Genomic DNA, 16,985 nt, shown 5'->3' on the forward strand with positions numbered 1-16,985 from the left:
CCTCAAACCTGGCAGGTGGAGGTTGCAGTGAGCCAAGATCACACTGTCACACTCCATCCTGGGCAACAGAGCAAGACTCCATCTCAAAAGAAAAAAAAAAAGAAATTTTTAGAAAGTTTTAGTTAGATTATTCAAACCTCAGTAAAACAAGCAGTAAATTACTAGAAAATTAGCATTAGTATAATCTTTCACTTTTGTGAAAGCCTGTGTAAGATATAAACTGTGATATAATCAGAAAGCCTGTAGTTTGAGGGTGTGGTGTGGTTGTTTGTGAAGCAAAGAAATGGCCATCTTCATGGGCACGTTGACCACCAGCATAGACATATGGTCAGGTGCTATTTCAAGACAAGGATATATTCTGAGAAATGCATTGTTAGGTGATTTCCTCATTGTGCGGACATCATTTAATGTGTTTTTATGCAATCCAATTGCTTTTATGCAATCTAGGCTGTGGGTAAAACCAGTATAGCATGTTACTGTACTAAATACATTAGGCAGTTGTAACACAATGGTAAGTATTTGTCTAAACATAGAAAAGGTACAGTAAGAACGTAGTATAAAAGATAAAAATGTTACACCTCTATAGGGCGCTTAACTTGAATAGAGCTTGCAGACTTGGCAGTTGCTCTGGGTGAGGCAGTGAATGAAAGATGAGTGAATGTGAAAACCTAGAACATTAATGTATACCACTGTAGACTTCATAAACATTGTACACTTAGGCTACACTAAATATATTGGAAAATATTCTTTCTTAACAATAAATTAACCACAGCTTACTGTAACTTTTTTTACTTTAATTTTAAATTTATTATTTTATTTATTATTTATTTTTATTGCATTTTAGGTTTTGGGGTACATGTGAGGAACATGTAAGATTGTTGCATAGGTACACACATGGCAGTGTGGTTTGCTGTCTTCCTCCCCATCACCTATATCTGGCATTTCTCCCCATGTTATCCCTCCCCAACTCCCTGCCCTATGCTGTCCCTCCCTTTTTCCCCCCCGACAGACCCCAGTTTGTGATATTCCCCTCCCTGTGTCCGTGTGTTCTCATTGTTCAACACCCACCTGTGAGTGAGAACATGTGGTGTTTGATTTTCTGTTCTTGTGTCAGTTTGCTGAGAATGATGGTTTCCAGCTTCATCCATGTCCCTACAAAGGACACGAACTCATCGTTTTTTATGGCCGCATAGTATTCCATGGTGTATATGTGCCACATTTTCCCTGTCCAGTCTATCATTGATGGGCATTTGGGTTGGTTCCAAGTCTTTGCTATTGAAAACAGTGCCAAAGTGAACATTTGTGTGCATGTGTCCTTATAATAGAATGATTTATAATCCTTTGGATATATACCCAGTGATGGGATTGCTGGGTCAAATGGAATTTCTATTTCTAGGTCCTTGAGGAATCGCCACACTGTCTTCCACAATGGTTGAACTAATTTGCACTCCCACCAACAGTGTAAAAGTGTTCCTGTTTGTCCACATCTTCTCCAGCATCTGTTGTCTCCAGATTTTTTAATGATTACCATTCTAACTGGTGTGAAATGGTATCTCAATGTAGTTTTGATTTGCGTTTCTCTAATGCCCAGTGATGATGAGCATTTTTACATATGTTTGTTCGCCTCATCAATGTCTTCTTTTGTAAAGTGTCTGTTCATATCCTTTGCCCACTTTTGAATGGGCTTGTTTGTTTTTTTCTTGTAAATCTGTTTTAGTTCTTTGTAGATTCTGGATATTAGCCCTCTGTCATATGGGTAGATTGCAAAAATTTTTTGCCATTCTGTTGGTTTCCGATTCATTCTAATGACTATTTCTTTTGCTGTGCAGAAACTGTGGAGTTTGATTAGGTACCATTTGTCTGTTTCGGTTTTTGTTACCAATGCTTTTGGTGTTTTAGTCATGAAGTCCTTGCCTATGCCTATATCCTGAATGGTTTTGCCTAGATTTTCTTCTAGGGTTTTTATGGTGTTAGGTCTTATGTTTAAGTCGTTAATCCATCTGGAGTTAATTTTTGCATAAGGTGTGAGGAAGGGGTCCAGTTTCTGCTTTCTGCACATGGCTAGCCAGTTTTCCCAACACCATTTATTAAACAGGGAATCATTTCCTCATTGCTTGTTTTTGTCAGGTTTGTCAAAGATCAGATGGTTGTAGATGTGTGGTGTTGCCTCCGAGGCCTCTATTCTGTTCCATTGGTCTATATCTCTGTTTTGGTACCAGTACCATGCTGTTTTGATTACTGTAGCCTTGTAGTAGAGTTTGAAATCAGGTAGCATGATGCCTCCAGCTTTGTTCTTTTTGCTTAGAATTGTCTTGGCTATACGGGCTCTCTTTTGGTTCCATATGAAGTTTAAGCTGGTTTTTTCCAGTTCTGTGAAGGAGGCCATTGGTAGCTTGATGGGGATAGGTTGAATCTGTAAATTACTTTAGGCAGTATGGCCATTTTCACGATATTGATTTTTCCTAACCATGAACATGGAATGTTTCTCCATCTGTTTGTGTCCTCTCTTGTTTCGTTGAGCAGTGGTTTGTAGTTTTCCTTGAAAAGGACCTTTACATTCTTTTTTAGTTGTATTCCTAGGTGTTTTATTCTCTTTGTAGCAATTGTGAATGGCAGTTTGTTCTTGATTTGGCTCTCTTTAAGTCTGTTAATTGGTGCGTAGGAATGCTTGTGATTTTTGCACATTGATTTTGTATCCTGAGACTTTGCTGAAGTTGCTTAGGAGTTTCAGGAGATTTTGGGCTGAGACAATGGGGCCTTTTAAATATATAATCATGTCATCTGCAAATAGAGACAATCAGAATTTCTCCTTTCCTAATTGAATACCCTTTATTTCTTTTTCTTGCCTGATTGCTCTGGCTAGAACTTCCAATACTATATTGAATAGGAGTGGTGAGAGAGGGCATCCTTGTCTAGTGCCAGATTTCAAAGGGAATGCTTCCAGTTTTTGCCCATTCAGTATGATATTGGCTGTTGGTTTGTCGTAAATAGCTTTTATTATTTTGAGATATGTTCCATCAATACCTAGTTTATTGAGGGTTTTTAGCATAAAGGGCTGTTGAATTTTGTCAAAGGGCTTCTCTGCATCTGTTGAGATAATTGTGGTTTTTGTCTTTGGTTCTGTTTATGGTGAATTACGTTTATGAGCTTGTGTATGTTGAACCAGCCTTGCATCCCGGGATGAAGCCTACTTGATCGTGATGGATAAGCTTTTTGATGTGCTGTTGCAATCAGTTTACCAGGATTTTATTAAAGATTTTTGCATCTATATTCATCATGGATATTGGCCTGAAGTTTTCTTTTCTTGTTGAGTCTCTGCTGGGTTTTTTTCTTATTTTTATTTGTCATCATTTAAAATGCTCTTTAAGTTTCTTTAAAAGTCTGTGGTTTTTTTTTTGTTGTTGTTGTTTTTCCTTATGATCTGACTTTCTGTTCTTGCAGTCAAACTGGAATGTAGGCAGGTCATCTTAATTCATTTTACCTTTTTCTCTGCACATAATACTACACTGACTTCCCTTTGTTAGGAAGGAAAACACATTGTTTTATTCAGATGTCTTGTTTCATATACTTGAAATGTTAAGGCCGGGGGTTGAGTGCGTCTCTAGAATAAATGGTCCTTTTGTGGAAGAAAATCAAGAGAGAATTATGGGTTAGTGTGCTGACAGTTTGATTTATTTTCTTTCCCTTTTTTTTTTTTTGAGTTGGAGTCTTGCTCTATTTTTCAGGCTGGAGTGCTGTGGCTACAAGCTTTGCCTCCCAGGTTCAAGCCATCCTTGTGCCTCAGCCTTCTGAGTAGCTGAGATTATAGGTGCATACCACCATGCCCAGCTAATTTTTTATTTTTTTTTTTAGTGGAGATGGGGTTTCACCATGTTGGCCAGGCTAGTCTCAAACTCTTGGCCTCAAGGGATCCACCCGCCTCGGCCTCCCAAAGTGTTGGGATTATAGGCGTGAGCCACTGTGCCTGGCCTTGATTTCTTGTTTCTGTTTTGAGGGGCTTTCATGTCTTGGTGTCATTGAATTAATATCACTCAGTACTAAATGCTGGGAACTTAAAGATGATTACACGTAGTCCATGTCCTCAAGGGACTGTCCTGTGCTTAACGTTTTCAGGTTAGTCATTTTCATTAATAATTGTTTAGTATCTGTTCCCCTCCTCCCCATATTGTAAGTTCTTTCTGGGCACACCTAACTTAGCTTTTTCTGTAGCACCTAACACAGTGCCTGATGATAGTTCCTCATTGAATAGTTTTTGATGAAATACCTGACCATACTGTCTTTTCATGAGGTCATTTTGTGGTAGAACATGTGGCACGATGCTTTGCTGTATTAGATAATCAGCAAATTTGTTAAATCAGTTAAAAATATGGAAACGTTCACCTTGCCTTTAGAGACAGTGAATAAAAGGAAAAAAGCAGGTGAGAAAACATCTCATCTACACTGTAGGCTCTTGGAATCTGGGGATTGGGCAGTAGAGTATTTAACATTTGGTGAAGTTGCCTAGTTGCATCTCAAGACCTCAGAAGCTCCTGTAAAAGGTTGTAAACGCTTACTTTCTGAAAAATGACTGGAAAGAAATAAACAGTTGCTATTAATAGGTAAGGAAAGTATAACATCTAAGAAAGTAATGATTCTCAGCTGGGAAATAAAAGTTTTAGAAATATTATCCCACAGAGTGAAATACAGAATTTAGTCATATCTTGAACTCATGTTACTTTATGTGGAAACTACAAATATTTTAGGCCATTAGCTGATTAAGTACAAGATAACACTTGAAGGATAATGAGATTATGTTGTAATATGATTTGTCCAGGTAACATGCCGATACACATAGAAAATATGATTTGGGAGGTCAGGAGCATATATAAACCTTTCTATATTTGTGAACTGTGGGATTTGGAAAATCTCAGAATATTGTGGGGATATTTCAAAGGTTTGCTGTAATTGAGGTTACAGGTGGAAATTTGCTTGTGTTCTTTCTGTCTCCTTCCTTCTTGTCTCCTTTTACACCTTTCACTTATACATCCTCCAGTTTGCTCAATCCCGCTCTGGTTTCCTGCTTCCTTTTCCCTCAATCCCATGCTCTCCACATATTTTATGGCAAATTATTGCTTGTTAAGTCAATTATGGGAAAGTGAGAAGAATAGGAATAAATGCTACTTTACCTTTTCTTTTTTTCCTTGCTTTGGAGAAGGAGAGTGTCCTTTTATTTCTGAAAAATTGTATGGTCTGTGACTCTAATAATAAGGGTAAAAAAAAGTGATTTGGAATAAATTTTTTTGTTTGACATTAACGATTTTTAGTCATTTTAAAATGATTAAAAACTCATGATATACTTTCTTTTAGGTCCGTATTGAAACAGCTACAACTTTGAAGTTAAATATCCTTCTGAAAATTTAAAAATACTTCATTGCAAAGAACTTTCATACTTTTAAGTTGTTTTGTGAAATTAATTAATGTATATTGTTTTACATATATATGTTTATTTTGATAAAACTTATATATTCTTAATATTCCTTAACTGCTCTTTACCTGTTGACGATTTTGAATTTAGAACAGATCAGTTTCTACCGGTAAGAATATATACTTCGAAGTTTTGTTTTTTTTTTTTTTACAATTTCTGCCTGTATCTTTGATATTGTATTATTTTATACATGAAATTATCTATGTGTTACTTATTAAAGTTACATTTAAAAGTATGCTGTATTGGAGTATTTTGGAGGACATAACTTTTATTTGTAAACTGTTTTGGTAACTTTTATTGGTAACAGTTCACTCATATTCTGCTTATTTTTGTTTAGCAATTTTGTCATCTATGTTGAAGTTGGTTGCCAAACTTTTTTTTCAAAATTGAAAAACATCTAGTATCTTCCTTTTTTTGTGTGTCTGTTACTTTTACTTTTTAGGTTATTTCTCTGTGTTATTTGAGTATGTATATCTGTATCCTATCCTACATACTCGATTGTAAATTACTTGATGAACAGAATACCAAGTTCTACTCATCTTTTTACTCTTTACTCAACCCCCAGCACCTAGCATGATGTTTTCCCATAATTGGTACTCAGTAAGCACTTGTTAAACATGTCAGTAACATTGGGGTGTTAGTATTTGTTCTTAAGAGGATTGGATGAGAAGAAAGTTACGTGATAAAATGTCTTTCTGTACTTCTTTTGTACAGATAAATGTCTGTCTGTACTTCTTTTGGTGAGGGGGATAGATAGGGGAGCTTGCAGAGCAGTTATCTTGCTTTAATACAAAATCACTAGACATTTTTTGGATGAAAGGAATGTATTGTAGAAATTTGTATTAAAATGAGCCATATAGCTGAAAGAACAAATGCTTGCTTTATGTAAGTGTATGTGATTTGTTAGTTTCTAACATAATTTTCATAATATGAGTTCACAGCCAGACATAGGATATTTGGTTTTGATTTCCTAGTAAGAACTATTCTGCCATTTTTAGAATAACAGGTTATATCTATAAAAATACGTGTTTTCATGCAGTATATGTTAAGGGCCACATCAGCTAGCTGGCATGTGAGTGCAATAATTAATGTCTTTTTGCTGTACTGAGTAGGTCTTGCAAAACAAAACATTTTGTGATTGGCAATGGGCATATGTGGAAGAACAGTGACAAGGGCCTGTTAATAGTTAACAGTACAAATTTAAACATACACATCTTAGACAATATTTCACTAAACATTGTTCAGTTTGTGGATGAGTTAAATTCTGAAATGGACACATTTAGCATCAATGAAGAAAGAAAATAGTTTTTTTTTTTTGAAATGGAGTCTTGCTCTGTCATCAGGTTGGAATACAGTGATTTGATTGAGGCTCACTGCAACCTCTGCCTCCTGGGTTCAAGCGATTCTCCTGCCTCAGCCTCCCAAGTAGCTGGGACTACAGGCACGCGCCACCACATCCAGCTAATTTTTTTGGCAATTTTAGTAGAGACGGGGTTTCACCATGTTGGCCAGGATGGTCTTGATTTCTTGACCTCATGATCCACCTGCCTCAGCTTCCCAAAGTGTTGGGATTACAGGTGTGAGCCAGAAAACACTTTTTTACATTTTAGTAGCTTGAACAATTTCAAGTTGTTTAGGTAATGCCAAGCTTTTGGCTTTCTGTTTATTTGACTTTTACTGCTTTATCATTATGATTTATTTCTTACTTTTGTTTGTATGTATGTAGAGGTCTCTAGATTTCTATTCTAAACCTTTTTTATTTTATTTCTTTTTACCTGCAGTATTTGGAAACCATGTTCACACTACTTTTTCAACTGCTGCAGCAAGTTACAGAATGTGACACAAAGATGCACGTTTTGCATGTCCTTTCTTGTGTCATCGAAAGAGTCAACATACAGGTAATTACATTGTAAAATATGAAAATAAATGTCTGAGAGGTGAGTAGAGTATATGTAAAATTCATTAATATCCTTGACTACATTGTTTAAGAGTTAAAACATTAATTGAAAAGCTTCTAACTTATCGATTGTCCTTTCAATTATGTATTACTCAAAATTGACATTTACATTCAAGTTTTAAAAAATGACTAAGAAAATTAAAATATTAAAAAATTGGATCAGCAATATAGAGGTATTCATAAAGCAGAATTTTTTGTGTTTTAGAAGATTCAGCTAATGTAAAATTCAGTGTATTTGAGAGCATAGCCAGAAGTGTCCATCAGCAAGACTTCTGGAAAGTCTGCTGTTTTTACCTTAAACATTAAGTATGTTTTGCCATCTAATCTGCATTATATTTACTTTTGGCTTAATGTAAAAATGATGTGTAAAGCTCTTAACAGTTCAGTTATTTGGCTTCTCCAGTCACTCTGAATCTTTGTGAAAAATTGTTAATCCAGGAAACCACACTAATTATCCCTGTGGCTTTCTATATTCTAGTTCACCATTGCATATCCTTGTTTGGAAAGCACTGGAGCAAATCTGTGATTTGCTTTGTATTAGGAAAGATAATTGATTTGGATTTCACAGACTTAGAGTTTACTCTTGGATCTGCTATTAGTGAATTGTGACACCTTGAGCAGATTTATTAATTCTAAAGAAATTGATGAGAATAGCTATTAATTATTCCGTAATGACAACACACTGACATATGTGTTGAATGCTTTGCGCATATTTCTCATGTAGTTCTCACAAAAAACTTGAGGTAGAAGTTGGAATTTATTTTCTCTAACAATTTGAGACTTGAAGGAACTTCTCAAAGTTCACATAATTTAATAGCACTGCTCATACGTAAACTCAGCATAATGCCACTCCTGTGGTAGAATTGAGTCACTCTTAATCACTTGAAACAGATCTACATACTGTTGTCTAAAAGTAGTAATACCTTGCATGATTCTTAGTACTTGGTTTTCTTAATACATTAATCACCTTATTTCATTTGATGCTGTTTTTCAACAACATTGAGAGAGTTTGGTCACACAGAGTTCATTGCAGCTGTTTTAAGAACCTAAGTCCTTGCGTCCACTATTTAGTTTGGGCAGTCTTTAACCTTGTGTCCTCATGTATAAAATGGTAACAATAATTCTGAACTCACCTGACTTAGGATTTCATGAGCATGGAATTATTATACATGTCCAGTATGCTTCAGAGTACTAAAAACTGCAATAAATTGTTTAAAAAGTTGATTATGAAAACGAGATTTGGCCATTTTCTTTAATTTTATTTAGATATATGTGGCTGATGGAAATTTCTTAAATAAAACTTTTTTTTAAATAGAAATGGATTTTCTTACCTATGCCTCCCCAAACTTCAAATTAAACCTTTTTCTCCAAAAGTATGTTATTTTTTTGGCTTAGTAAATTTAAAAATACTTTTGTGTTTCTGTCTACACTCATCTTTAGAAACACAAATAGCCTAAGCAGCTCATGTACCTGTATCATCAGAAAGTAACAATTAGATATAGTTATCCAGTAAAGTTTTTGCTTTTCAAAACTTACACTAAATAGGAAATAGTTAAAAAATATTTTCAGTTGTCTGATTCTTTAACTTTTTTCTATGTTAACCTTTAATCACCCCTGTCATTGTTATCATTGTTGCATATGTCCCTCAACTCTCTTTCATATGCCAAATTTGATGTTTGTCCATAAGGCAACAAACTTTTTAAAAAATGTTAACAAATTTTATCTTTTTTGAGACAGAGTCTTGTTCTGTCACCCAAGCTGGAGTGCAGTGCTGCATGTCAGCTGACTTCACCTTCTGCCTTGATCCCCTGAGTTCAAGTGATTCCTGTGCCTCAGCCTCCTGAGTAGCTTGGATTACAGGCATGTGCCACCATGCCTGGCTGATTTTTTTCTTTTTTTGTACTTTTAGTAGAGACAGGGTTTCGCCATGTCAGCCAGGCTGGTCTCGAACTCGGGCTCAAGGGATCCACCCGCCTTGACCTTCCAAAGTGCTGGGATTACAGACAAGAGCCACCACACATGGCCTGAATTATCTTTTTCATATTAGGCAGCAAACATTTCACGCCATCTTACAATAGTGCTTTCTGACACGTACAGTTTAATTTTGAAGTTTCAGTAAAGTCACCATCTTTGTACCATAATGTACAGTTATTTTGAATATTGTTTTTGCTTTTTGAGAAAGTAGTTGAAAACCTACATTTAACTTTTCTAGTACAGAAAGCTTATAAATATATAGTCAAAATAAATATGTAATCCTCAGGTGTGATATCAGGCTGTCTTTGGGCTTGTGCATTTCCTAAGTGAAAGAACAAAATTAAAGGGCCTCTGTGAAATATAAAATACTCTATTGAAAATTTTATCTAAAAGATGATGTGTCTTTAAAGACTTAGAGTAATTTTTTTAACCCCAGTGATAGAGCCCTCTTTAAACCATTTGTTAGATTGTCACATATTTGATTTTCATGTTGTCAGTGGTGAATGATAGTGGAGCTTTCCCTATGTATGAATTAACTTATAAGGCCATAAACGTTCCCCAACACCCAAATTGTTGCTTTCCCAACACCCCAAATTCTTTGGTAAGAACACTTAACATGAGATCCATCCTCTTAACAAAACTGTAAGTGTAGAATACATTATTGTTGACTTTTGGTACAACATTCTGTAGCAGAACCCTAAAGCTTATTCATCTTGTTTACCTGAAACTTTATGCCTATTGATTAGTAACTCATTTCCCCTTCCCCTTAGTCCCTGGCAACTATCATTCCACTCTTTGATTCTATGAATTCGGCTATTTTAGATAACTTCATATAAGTAGAATTGGCAGTGTTTGTCTTTCTGTGAGTAGTTTGTTTGATTTAGCATATTGTTGGCAAGGTTCATTCATAATGTCCCATATTGCAGAATTTCCTTCTGTTTTTAAGGCTGCATAGTATATGTATGCCTTTGTGTATGCAATACAAATGTTCTTTATCAACTCATCTGTTGATGGATATTTTGGCTGCTTCCACATGTTGGCTATTGTGAATAGTGCTGCAATAAACATGATAGTGCTAATAATTTAATAGGATTGCTGGAAGATATGGTAGTTCTAGTTTTCATTTTTTTGGGAACCTCCATGCTACTTTCTATAGCGGGTGTAACATTTTACATTCCTACCAACAGTTGTACAAGGGTACCAGTTTCTCACTGTTGCCAACACTTGTGTTGTCTTTTTTTTTTTAATGATAGCCACCTTGACTATTTTTGATTTGCATTTTGGTTTTGATTTGCATTTCCCTATTGACTGCAGAAACTTTCTTATTAGTTCTATGTGATTTTTTTTTTTTTTGAGACGGAGTTTCGCTCTTGCTACCCAGGCTGGAGTGCAATGGCGCGATCTCGGCTCACCGCAACCTTCGCCTCCTGGGTTCAGGCAATTCTCCTGCCTCAGCCTCCTGAGTAGCTGGGATTACAGGCACGCACCACCATGCCCAGCTAATTTTTTGTATTTTTAGTAGAGACGGGGTTTCACCATGTTGACCAGGATGGTCTCGATCTCTTGACCTCGTGATCCACCCGCCGCGGCCTTGCAAAGTGCTGGGATTACAGGCTTGAGCCACCGCGCCCGACCTTCTATGTGATTTTTTAAATGTTTTGCAAAAACTGAAATTAGCCTTCCCTTAAAACCCTTGTATTATAATCCTATTCATAATTTTATATGGACAGTATTTTTTCTTTCACCTCTTTTCGTTGAAAATTCTCAAACCTACAAAAAAGTTATAAGAATAGCTCACCACTCATATATCCTTCACTTAAGTTTCATCACTTACTAATATTTTACCACATTTGCTTTCTTTTTTCTATCCACGTGTACAGATTGTTGTTGTAAAACCATTTCAGTTTTAGTTGCAGACATCATGACACTCTCCAGAATACTAGATGTCTCCTTCTTAAGAGATATATGCTCCGTTTCCTACATTATTATAACTGTGATTAGACTCAGGAAACTTAACACTGATGCAATACTATTATCTAATATCAAGTCAGTATTCAGATTTCCTTAGTTCCCCTCATTAGTTATCCTCCCACCCCACTGGAGTATGTTTGGCTCTGATGTCCCTGCTCTGTTATTTTTAATGCCTAGTGTTTTTCTTTTCTTTTTTTTTTTCTTTTGTATCTTTCACAGCATTCTATGATTTATTTTGTTTGTTTGTTTTTTTGAGATGGAGTCTTGCTTTGTCACACAAGCTAGAATGCAGTGAGGCTCTCTTAGCTCACTGCAACCTCCCAGATTGAAGCAATTCTTTTGCCTCAACCTCTCGAGTATCTGGGATTACAGATGTGTGCCACCACGCCCAGGTAATTTTTGTATTTTTAGTAGAGGTGGGGTTTCACCACTTTGGCCAGGCTGGTCTTGAACTCCTGACCTCAAGCGATCCACCCACCTTGGCCTCCCAAAGTGCTGGGATTACGGGTGTGAGCCACTGTGCCGAGCCTCTGTGATTGATTTTTGATGTACTGTTTTTGTAGCATTAATTTTAATTTAGAACATTGTATATTCTAATGACAGCTAAGATTAGAATATAAATATTTTATGGATTTTAAATGTAACTGGGTACTTTGATTTTTATTACCCCATTTGTAATTTATAGTATATATTTCTTTTCTGTAATTTCTAGGAAAAGGTCCTCTCTATTTAAAACCAAAACTACCTTATTTTCCTTATCAGTAGATTGTGTTGTCATATGCTTATTTTTAGTTGATTATGAATGAGTTAGATACTTTGAAATCTGGTTTTACTTATTAATTGGCCTGCTTTTATGGGCTAATTGGAGTGATCTTTGAGATAGAATACTTAGCAATATTGAGCACATGTTCTAGAAATATTATAATAGTCAAATTTTGAAAATAAGGTATTACTTGATAAATATGTGAAAATAAGGTAGTTTGTGTCTTAATATTTATTCACTTATATCTTACTGAGATGTTTGGGCAAATATTTATTAACTTGTTACTTTTCTGCATTTCCCACCACCATTTCCACCACCAGTAGAGGGCAGCAAATTTTGTAGTTGTTTGGCTACCCTTTTAGAGTATTTTACTAGCAGAATAAAGAAAATCTCCCTTTCTGGGAACATTTTAAATTTTAATCCGTGATATTCAAATAGATAGTAGTGGAGCTGTGAAGGTCTAGTGTTTCTATTTCATCCCCAAGGATACTCTTAAAGCAATTTGAAATACTGTGCTACTAAGATTATAGCAATTTCAAATACTGGAGTTGAAACGCTGTCCAGCATCATTGTAGATCCATTTTCTTTTTCAGGAAACTACTGTCAGACTCAGCTGTGCTTCAGGGTAAAATCTAAAATCTGATTAACTTAATCCATAGTGAGTTCAGCGGTTTTATCCTTTGAAAATGGTTTCTTCCTCTGTGTTTCCACCGTACCTTGTATACACCTTCATCATTGCACTTATCCTTTTTCATTGTAAGAGTTTGTAAAGCTCTCTTTGTATCCTTTTTTTCCCAGTGCATTGTGCTCAGGGCCTGAAACTTGGAAGATATTTGTAGAATAAATGAATAAATGCTGACTTTTTTAAAAAACAGTAGTATAATTTCCAATTAGGTAAGCTGTTTCATTAAAAAATAAGCAGGATATAACAGCATTTTCTGTTATCTAAATAATGTTTTTTTATATTCATAAATTTTATTTCATTCAGTACACTTGATACTTGTTTGAAATTATTTAAAAATATTTACTGTAGAGCCCTGGGTCTTTATGTAATGTCTAATTTATTTCATATGGATGTAAGCTTAATACATTATATCTAGTAAATATTAAATATTTGCTGCCTGGGACTTAATAGTGCTCTCACTGTTTTTCAAAGTAAAGTGCCTTTTTTACTAATACAATTTTGTTGCTTCCCCTACTTATATTGTGATAGATACGACCATATGTGGGATGCTTGGTGCAATATTTGCCCCTTCTTTGGAAGCAGAGTGAAGAGCACAATATGTTGAGATGTGCTATTTTGACAACACTTATTCATCTTGTTCAGGTAAGTCTCTTCTCCACAGGATTTTTTTAGTTTAGTGGGTTTTTAAAAATTCTTTTTATGTGATTTATGTTAATGGTACTGGAAAACTTCACGTTTTACTTTTACCTTTTTTTCCATGTATGATTTAAACAGATTTAAAAACAACTTTTGCATGCTTATTTTGGACATTTTTTTGAGGATGTGAAAAATATTATTCACTTTTAAAGAAGATGTCTTCTGTTAGATGTAGTAGTCTCCAGTGATGATAGAACTCATGGTTCATGTAGTCCATGGTACTATGCATGCAGCTCCCTTTCTGCTTGAACATACTTTATGTTCTCACTCTTTTTCCTTGATTTAAAATAAAAATTTTCCCAATTATAACTTGGGAAGGTAGGAAACCACATGAGTTGCTTTTGAGGGGAGACGAGCGAATTGGATTTCAAACATTTTGACTTTGAAGTGTTGGGATGTGTAGAAGGTAGAGAGGAACCTGAAACTTTGAACCAGACTGTAGTTCTCATTTGAACTGTTATTAAAGTGAATTGGAGTCTGGTGAGAGTATGAAGAGGGAAGAGCTCAAGGCCATGAATTAGAATATATGTGTGGGGATGCTCAGGTGATTTTACTGACCTCACCCACAAATTTGAGAAATTTTCCACTGTGGGAGAATTCAGAAGTATCCTTCAATTCAGAAGTACTACTCTAAAGCTTTCTAAAATTGTTTAGAAAAACATCAGAAACTTTTCTTAGAAGCTTTGATACTTTTTTGAACATGAACTAATTCTTTCCATAAATGTTTTCTTTTTTTTTTTTGAGACTGTGTCTCACTCTATTGCCCTGGCTGGAGCTCAGTGGCATGATCTCAGCTCACTGCAACCTCCATCTCCTGGGTTTGAGCAATTCTCCTGTCTCAGCCTCCCAAGTAGCTGGAATTACATGTGCAGGCTACCACACCGGGCTAATTTATGTATTGTTAGTAGAGATGGGGTTTCACCATATTGGTCTCAGACTCCTGACCTCAAGTGATCCAGCCACCTTGGCCTCCCATAGTGCTAGGATTACATGCGTGAGCCATTGTGTCCAGCCCCTCCGTAAATATTTATGCATGAGTTTTAGTTACAGATTTCTGTCTAAGGCAGTATCAGCTAAATAGTAATGCAAAATATTTTTAATGAACTTTTCCCTTTTTTTTTCATTGTGGTAAAATACATGTAACATAAAATTTACAATTTTAACCAATTTTAAGTGTAGTTTAGTGGTATTAAATACGTTCATAATGTTGTTCAGCTATAACTACCATCTATCTCCGTAACTCTTTTTATTTTGTAAAACTGAAGCTATACCATTAAACAATAACTCCACAGCTCCATTGCTAAAACACTTTTAGAAAATAAGTGTTTGGCCCAGAATCTCTTTCTGTCTACTCTTTAATGCTTTTGGTTATCTTATAAAGATTATGTCCATTTTACAGAAGAGGATAAAGACTAAGAGATGGTTACTGCCTAGCTTATGATTACTTTACAAGTAATAGAGCAATGAATGACCCTAGATGTTTTGTATTATGATAGTATCTCTGCCAAAATGTATTTTTAAGCTCAACTTGGGACTTTTGTGAGGGCCATGTGACAAAACACCAACTTTTATATCTCCTCAGGCAGTGTTACGTCAAGTAGTCTCAGGAAGTCAGAGCAACTCTTGTCGACTGTTTTACCTTTTTTCTTTAATCTTGACATTGAAGTACCGTGTATATTTTTACAGGCCAAGAGTGCAAGGTTCAACCAAGTAGTAATCTACCCTTCTTGGAGAAAGCATATAACGTTTAATACCAAAGTTGAGACTGTAGCTTAAAATGTATTTTTCAGCCATTTGGGAAGGTTATACTAAAGTTTACTGGTTTACCATGGCTCATGCCTGTAATCCCAGCATTTGGGAGGCCGAAGTGGGTGATCACTTGAGGTCAAGAGTTTGAGACTGGCTTGGCTAACATGGTGAAACCCCGTCTCTACTAAAAATACGAAAATTAGCTGGCTATGGTGGTGCACACTTGTAGTCCTAGCTATTCAGGAGGCCAAGGTGGGAGAATCGCTTGAACCTGGTAGGCAGAGGTTGCAGTGAGCTCAGATGGCGCCACTGCACTCTAGCCTGGGTGACAGAGTGAGACCCTATCTCAAAAGTAAAAAAACAAGTTTACTGGTAATTTTCCTTTCTTACAAAATACTTCTATCTTTTGGCTTTTGACACATAACAGACGGATAGTAGTGTAAGTTTCTGTGTGTTTTTGTTTCGTTTTTTTTTTAAACCTGGAAACCCAGATTCTGGTAGTCTTTGTAGAGGGTGATCACTGGGTGAAAATAAACTTTCTAGTCTGCATAGTTGACCTTAGTGGAAGTAGGTGTTCACTCATACGCTAAACATTTATTGAGAACCTGCAATGTGTAATACATGGTAATAGGCACTGGGATACAGAAATGAATAGAACAAGCTCGTTGTGTAGGTGAGTAGGGAAATACTAAATAATTGTGTTAATTGCTCTTTTAGCAATTAAGAATGTACTGCTATTGGGAGTACATGGTCTGTTTGCTGTATCACATGGAGGGTGAGGTGGGGCACATTAGGGAAGGCCTCCTGACAGATATGTTACTCAAATTGTGGTGATGTTAAATAGTGTTAAACAACAAGTGTTACTGAGATGGTATTTTAGGAATAAGAGTGGAAAAGTGTTTTAGATATATGAACTGGCATGTGTAAATCTCCCTAAGCATTAGAGAATGCAGTAAATTTTATTTTTTTTAAGGTTTATATATTGATCAATTTTAATGTTGATAAAGGAGTTAGTTCTTAAAGATTTTTTTTTTATGATTTTTTTTATTGCATTTTAGGTTTTGGGGTACATGTGAAAAACATGCAAGATTGTTGCATAGGTGCATACGTGGCAGTGTGATTTGCTGCCTTCCTCCCCTTTACCTATATGTGGCATTTCTCCCCTTAAAGATTTTTTGAATGAAAGTGTTAGTACCCTGCCCCTCTTCCTCATTTCTTTTTTGGTGGAAGAATCTACTTTCAACTCTTAGAGCCAGATCATAGGTTTCTCAGTCTTTCTCACTCTAACATATTATTTATTTTTGATATAAGCATTGTAGGCATTATTTCTTCACTTCTCTGCATAGAAGATGAAAATGCAATTCTTTTGTACCCCTGTGTCCTTTCTATTCCTCCATCCTCCCAATATACTTGATTGTATAAAGACTACTCAAGGCATATATCATTATGTCATGATTAATTTTCTTTCTTATACATGGTGTTTCCAACTTTGACCCTTGTATTAATAATTTTGTTTGCTTAGTATACTGAGAAAGTACCATAAACTTGGTGTTTTAAAGCAATATCCATTTATTAGCTCATAGTTCTGTAAGTTAGAAATCTGGGCATGCCATGTCTGAATTCAGTGTTTAATGGACTGAAATTGAGGTGACTGCCAGAATAAATTCTTCACTGGAGGATTTGCGGAAGAATATGTTTCCATACTCATTCAGCTTGTTGGCAGAAT

The 16,985-nt window shown here is 35.7% G+C and overlaps 1 protein-coding gene across 1 annotated transcript in view; it reads left to right on the plus strand.

The window, feature by feature from the left end:
• IPO11 (importin 11) overlaps positions 1 to 16,985 on the plus strand; it is a 227,782-nt gene that overhangs the window by 87,770 nt on the left and 123,027 nt on the right. Inside the window, exons 17-20 of the mRNA XM_012462294.2 lie at positions 5,347 to 5,380; positions 5,533 to 5,573; positions 7,246 to 7,362; positions 13,343 to 13,456. Coding sequence (XP_012317717.2) covers positions 5,347 to 5,380; positions 5,533 to 5,573; positions 7,246 to 7,362; positions 13,343 to 13,456 — 306 coding nt within the window. The remainder of the gene's footprint in view (positions 1 to 5,346; positions 5,381 to 5,532; positions 5,574 to 7,245; positions 7,363 to 13,342; positions 13,457 to 16,985) is intronic.

This window comes from Aotus nancymaae, unplaced genomic scaffold (assembly GCF_030222135.1).
Source record: "Aotus nancymaae isolate 86718 unplaced genomic scaffold, 86718_ANA_hifiasm-v0.15.2.pri h1tg000014l, whole genome shotgun sequence".
In the NCBI taxonomy this organism is placed as follows: Eukaryota; Metazoa; Chordata; class Mammalia; order Primates; family Aotidae; genus Aotus; species Aotus nancymaae.